This window comes from Limulus polyphemus, unplaced genomic scaffold, assembly GCF_000517525.1.
Source record: "Limulus polyphemus unplaced genomic scaffold, Limulus_polyphemus-2.1.2 Scaffold5021, whole genome shotgun sequence".
NCBI classification, from domain to species: Eukaryota; Metazoa; Arthropoda; class Merostomata; order Xiphosura; family Limulidae; genus Limulus; species Limulus polyphemus.
This window is the reverse complement of record NW_013670631.1, coordinates 9,607-16,257: the sequence shown is the minus strand read 5'-3', so window position 1 is coordinate 16,257 and position 6,651 is coordinate 9,607. Positions and strand designations below refer to the sequence as shown.

The 6,651-nt window shown below is 32.7% G+C and overlaps 1 protein-coding gene across 1 annotated transcript in view; it reads right to left on the bottom strand.

Moving 5' to 3' along the window:
- Window positions 1-889: 889 nt before the first annotated feature.
- The window catches only part of LOC106472012, a 14,567-nt gene continuing 8,805 nt past the window's right edge, over window positions 890-6,651 (bottom strand). Inside the window, exons 3-5 of the mRNA XM_013932642.1 lie at window positions 4,272-4,519; window positions 2,041-2,159; window positions 890-911 (exon numbers count right to left, since the gene is read on the bottom strand). Coding sequence (XP_013788096.1) covers window positions 890-911; window positions 2,041-2,159; window positions 4,272-4,519 — 389 coding nt within the window. The remainder of the gene's footprint in view (window positions 912-2,040; window positions 2,160-4,271; window positions 4,520-6,651) is intronic.

The following is a 6,651-nucleotide window of genomic DNA, read 5'->3' as shown; positions in this document are numbered from 1 at the left end:
TGTACACAGGTTATTTATTATTACTTTCCCTATGTGTGTACATGGGATATTTATTATTACTTCCCCTATGTGTGTATACAGGTTATTTATTATTATTACTTCCCCTATGTATGTACACGTTATTTATTATTATTACTTCCCCTATGTGTGTACACAGGTTATTTATTATTACTTCCCCTATGTGTGTATACAGGTTATTTTTATCACTTCTCCTATGTGCATACATGGATTATCTATTATTACTTCCCCTACATGAGTACACAGGTTATTTATTATTACTTCCCCAATGTATGTATACAGGTTATTTATTATTATTACTTCCCCTATGTATGTACACAGGTTATTTATTATTATTACTTCCCCTATGTATGTACACAGGTTATTTATCATTATTATTACTTCCCCTATGTATGTACACAGGTTATTTATTATTATTACTTCCCCTATGTATGTACACAGGTTATCTATTATTATTATTATTACTTCCCCTACGTGAGTATACAAGTTATCTGTTATTACTTCCCCTATGTATGTACACAGGTTATTTATCATTATTATTACTTCCCCTATGTATGTACACAGGTTATCTATTATTATTATTATTACTTCCCCTACGTGAGTATACAAGTTATCTGTTATTACTTCCCCTATGTATGTACACAGGTTATTTATTATTATTACTTCCCCTATGTATGTACACAGGTTATCTATTATTACTTCCCTTATGTATGTACACAGGTTATTTATTATTATTACTTCCCCTACGTGAGTATACAAGTTTTTAAAGCCTTCAGTGAAAGTAATAACTTGTTTTAACAAATTTATATACTCTACTTTTCTCAATATTCTTTTAAAATATAATCTCAATGTAACCATAAGAAACATAGTTTTATTGCTGTAGTTTTTCAGTGCTGATAAAAAACAATAAGAAACATAAGTTTTTAGAAGAAGTGTTTTGTTTTGAAAAGTCTAAATTAAGTTTTTTAACTGTCAAAACTGCTATGTAATAATGTTTATATTTTCTTAGCCAGTTTTACAACTTTGAAGAGTTTGGAAACTATTTAATGGAAGTTGGCGAAGACAAACCCAAAAATAAAAGGTGTTCAATTATAATTACCAAACAACCTGTCAACATCTATATTCGTAAGTTGATTTCCCATATTTTTATTGAAGCTGAGTTTTATCATCTTCTCATGCTTTAACTTGAAGTGTTATTACCTAGAGCTGTTTTAAGTATTGTTATTGAAATGCTTCATTCCCAAAAGGTTTAACTGTCCATCTAGATTTCAACATTACTGTTGCTATCATGAAATAAATTTTGAATCACTGTAAGAAAGAGGAATGAAATTATAACCACCTCTAACCAGTTAGACAAAAATTCCACAACATGGAGAATATCTACTCAAGTCCTGGAAGATTCTATGAAATATATAAACTATTTACATATATTCTTATGTAACCAGAGTTTGTAAGGAGTCTGTTTCAATTAAGAAACATCTGTAAGCCCTTGAGACAAGCATGTCTTGGGGTTTTTTCAAAACGTTGTCCATTTTTATTATGTTTGTTGTACTTAAACGTTTTTAGATAATTAAAATTAGATAGGATTTTATGTGTGTTTGACCTTCAATAAAAAACAAAGGTTTACTGCAGTAGTCTCTGAGTGCTAATAAGAAACATTGTTTTACTGCAGTAGTCTCTGAGTGCTAATAAGAAACATTGTTTTACTGCAGTAGTCTCTCTGTGCTAATTCAGCACAGAGAGACTACTGCAGTAAACCTTTGTACTATTTCATGTTACGATAAACCTAACAATATACGGACCCAAACACTTTAAAAACAAGTTGGAAATTTTAGGATTAACCTACTTGAAATACATATACCTAAGATAATACATAAGTATTCAAAACAGAAAGATGAAAAACAGTATAAATATTCCTAGTCTTACCTGTACGTAAGTATTCCTAGCATCAACAAAAGAGATAATCCTGACTGACTACACAAATACTGCTACTATGTTAGCTAAAGTAATATATTTACATACCTGCAAAATACATCTTCAGCAGTCCTTCTAGTAAGTGTTACGTTAGTTTCTGTGGAGGTATTAACTTTCAAAGTCACATTTTCTGCAGAAGTAATGTTTCTTTGGAATAAAACAGGGCACTGAAAGAATGAAAAGACCGACAAACTTTCACAAATTTGAAATCCTAAATAACAAAAACAAAGATAACTATTCGTAAGAATAAAACAGTACTAAGTAACTACAATGACAGTCTGAGAGATAATATCTAAATGTTAAATAATGATAATAAAATACCCTTTCAAAAAAAATATTAAAACTTACATGATATTACTTCGTACTCAAAATGTTTTCAACAGACTCAAGTGGTGAATTAAAAAGATTATACTAAGAAATAGATGGCTCGGAGAGAATTACCCAACATAACAACCTAATACAAACAAGTCATACAGTTATAATTTTAACACAATAAGTAACACAAATGAGTTTCAGGGAAATGTGACACATATGTAACAGTTGATCTTAAGCCTACTTACTAAAAATTCAACTTGTACAGAGGTTTAATGTACCTCATGATGTAGGTTATTTGACAGACTTAAAGCATTGACATGAGATCATTAGGGTACTGAGTTTAAGCTTCATTCAAGGCACTTTTTTTAACATTGTGATACTTAAGTTTGATTAGAATCTTCTCTAACCAAATAACACTTTCCATCCTGACTGTGTGTTGTTTTCTATGGTTTCTAACTCACTGATATGTTATATTAATGTGCATCTGTTCTGACCAAATAATAATTTACATCCTGACTATCACAACAGATGTATGTTGTTAACAGTTTGTTAACACGTTACCCTGATGTGCATCTGTTCTGACCAAATAATAATTTACATCCTGACTATCGCAACTAATGTATGTTGTTAACAGTTCGTTACCATGTTACACTGATGTGCATCTGTTCTGACCAAATAATAATTTACATCCTGACTATCGCAACTAATGTATGTTGTTAACAGTTTGTTAACACGTTACCCTGATGTGCATCTGTTCTGACCAAATAATAATTTACATCCTGACTATCACAACGGATGTATGTTGTTAACAGTTCGTTAACACGTTATACTGACGTGCATCTGTTCTGACCAAATAATAATTTACATCCTGACTATCACAACAGATGTATGTTGTTAACAGTTCGTTAACACGTTACACTGACGTGCATCTGTTCTGACCAAATAACACTTTCCTTCCTTCCAACTTGTAACAGATATACTGTAACACGTTATACTGACGTGCATCTGTTCTGACCAAATAACACTTTCCTTCCTTCCAACTTGTAACAGATGTATGTTGTTAACAGTTCGTTAACACGTTATACTGACGTGCATCTGTTCTGACCAAATAACACTTTCCTTCCTTCCAACTTGTAACAGATATGTTGTTGTCAATATTTCCTGTAGTACCATGATTTTTAAGGAAGAACTAAATTATTTAATTCACCCAAGTCACGAAGACAGTCAGCCTGTATTTTGTTGGAATATAGATAAGTAAGAAAACACTTAATATTTAAACATGCACGTTATGTTAAACATTTACAAATATATATTTTAGTTTTGAAGGCATATTTTAAACTTGTTCAACAAAATTAAACATTTATATTCAAATTTTCAAAAACAAAAATCACTTTAAATAACCTGAAACAAAAAAAAACGAAAATGACAATTTTATGTAAATACAATCAATATTTTGAATTCTGTATAACTTTAACTTGGTTGTTCTTATGTTGCATGTCACACTCTAACTAGGAAAGTTAGAAATAATAGCTAGTTACACTTGAAATGTATAACTTTAACTTGGTTGTTCTTATGTTGCATGTCACACTCTAACTAGGAAAGTTAGAAATAAAAGCTAGTTACACTTGAAATATATAATTTTAACTTGTTTGTTCTTATCTTGCATGTCACACTCTAACTAGGAAAGTTAGAAATAAAAAATAGTTACACTTGAAATCAGTCATTTTTGTAAATTTATGGAGAAATAAATGCACAATTACAGAGTTTCAGCTAGCCTAATTCTAGCTTAAGTTTCCCAACTTAAACTTTTGGTAAAAAAAATTATTATAATTTTAGATGAAATATTAAGGACCTACAGCTTGGGTTTCTACTAAGTAATCAACTGACATTTGTGTGAAAGCTCAATACAGACATGTCACTTTCTTCATTATACCTGCTATACAGTAGGAAGTCAGTGTACTTACTCCTTCACATTCCGAGCTCTGGGTCCAAATATTTAGTGTACTACTAATTGTTGATTGGATGGTCAAGCAAGCTTCATCTATCTTTAGGTTTTTACAAATGTGACTGTTTGATTTATCCAACAATATGTCAGTCTGCAACGTAGCTGGTTCTAGGCTATCTATTTGAGATGAAACATCACTTTTATGGTTTTGCAAAACTTGAATAATAAATGGATGTTGCTGCCAACATATAGCTCCTGGTAAACAGACTGGGGAAGAAACAATTTACAAATTCAGTTAGAAATATGAAGTTCACAATATTTTTAAAGGACATATTTTTAGCTGTATGTATTCTGATTAGCATAATATAAAAAACAGCTGTTAGTTAACACAGTAAAAGAGGAGATTAATACAACATTATCAGAGTGATAGAACTACAGAGTAAAATCCACAAAACAGCAGTTAATTACCATAATAAGATATAAGATAAAGTTAAGATTTTCTTTTTCCTGAAAATGTATTTCAGATTTATTCGCATCTCTGCACAACAAAGAACTCTTACCTCATGCATGACGATTTTTTGGACAAATCACATCCCTTGAATGAAACGTATCCCTACTCATACTAGCATGTATTGTGCCAGCCTATGATGTAAACATAATTAGACTACGGCAACAGGAGGGTGACACATCCTCCACATTCAGTAATCATCATAATCAGCAGTATTTGAACAAAGGCTCATTACTGATGAGGCAAAATAAATCCACCAAAAAAAGGTGGAAGGATGTGTTGAGAGGTGAGCAACTATCTGAAATACATTTAAACAGTGTTAAAATGTATTTCAGATAGTTCCACGTGTTTAAATGTATTTTCAGATAGTTCCACGTGTTGTATTTCAGATAGTTCCACGTGTTGTATTTCAGATAGTTCCACGTGTTTAAATGTATTTGCAGATAGTTCCATGTGTTAAAATGTATTTCAGATACTTCCACGTGTTGTATTTCAGATAGTTGCACAATAGTTCCACATGTTGTATTTCAGATAGTTCCACGTGTTGTATTTCAGATAGTTCCACGTGTTTAAATGTATTTTCAGATAGTTCCACCTGAAATACAACACGAGCAACTATCTGAAATACATTTTAACATGTGGAACTATCTGAAATAATTTTAACACGTGGAACTATCTGAAATACATTTTAACACGTGGAACTATCTGAAATACAACACGTGGAACTATCTGAAAATACATTTTAACACGTGGAACTATCTGAAAATACATTTTAACATGTTTACTGCCACATAACAAATGAAGTATAAAAACCTTATGCATTCAAGAGGCTACAAGGAGCAGTCACAGTGTCCAAAACTCATATACCACGAGAGAAATTTGGCTTTGAAACATAATTGTCTGTGACCCAACAGTGTGTCACGCAGTCCGTAACTACAAGCCAGTTGTGACCCACAGGTGGGGCACATGGCAGCGAATGTGTTAATGTAAAGAAAATGTTAACTTCAGGGAAGCTTACTAACTTGTGTACAGCATAACTAGTATTCCAAACATTGATGATAGCAGTGTCGATAAAGTAATTACGAAAATGTGGCACCAATAGGTGGCAGACTGCATCCATCTCAAGCAGGGAATACTCTGCACCCAATAGCAAAGATAGAGCAAAACATATTGTCTATAGATCTTTTATGTGGAGTTGAATTGTCACATAGGTGGACAAAATGTAAGAATGTTCAACTGGTTATTATCTCACAGGCAGCTAGTGAGGGTGTAGTGTGGATAGGGTAACAAATCAGGCCGTTCATATCGTCGTGTGAGATATTTCCCAGAATATTCAGGTGCAGGGAGAAACTATCCTATACATTGCATTGCAAGGAGAGTACAAGACACATTCAGCTGGCCCAACCTCTGAAAAGGGCCCGTTTCATAGTGTAGAGGGGTGGCATGTACTACACTACGAGGTTACACTATGCCTGTTTCATAGTGTAGAGGGGTGGCATGTACTACACTACGAGGTTACACTATGCCTGTTTCATAGTGTAGAGGGGTGGCATGTACTACACTACGAGGTTACACTATAATCCTAGTTCCCACACTTGGTCTCATACTAGTGATATATATTGACCCAATGTGAGGAACTCCATATTACTTTGGGATTACGTACTCAACAGTTCTTACTTCATTAGAAGAAAATGGGAAGAAAGAGTTTGCATTACTGTAACATTACAGATGACATATTCCCCAAGCTCTACATTACTGTAATGTTACAGATGACATATTCCCCAAGCTCTACATTACTGTAATGTTACAGATGACATATTCCCCAAGCTCTACATTACTGTAACGTTACAGATGACATATTCCCCCAGCTCTACATTACTGTAATGTTACA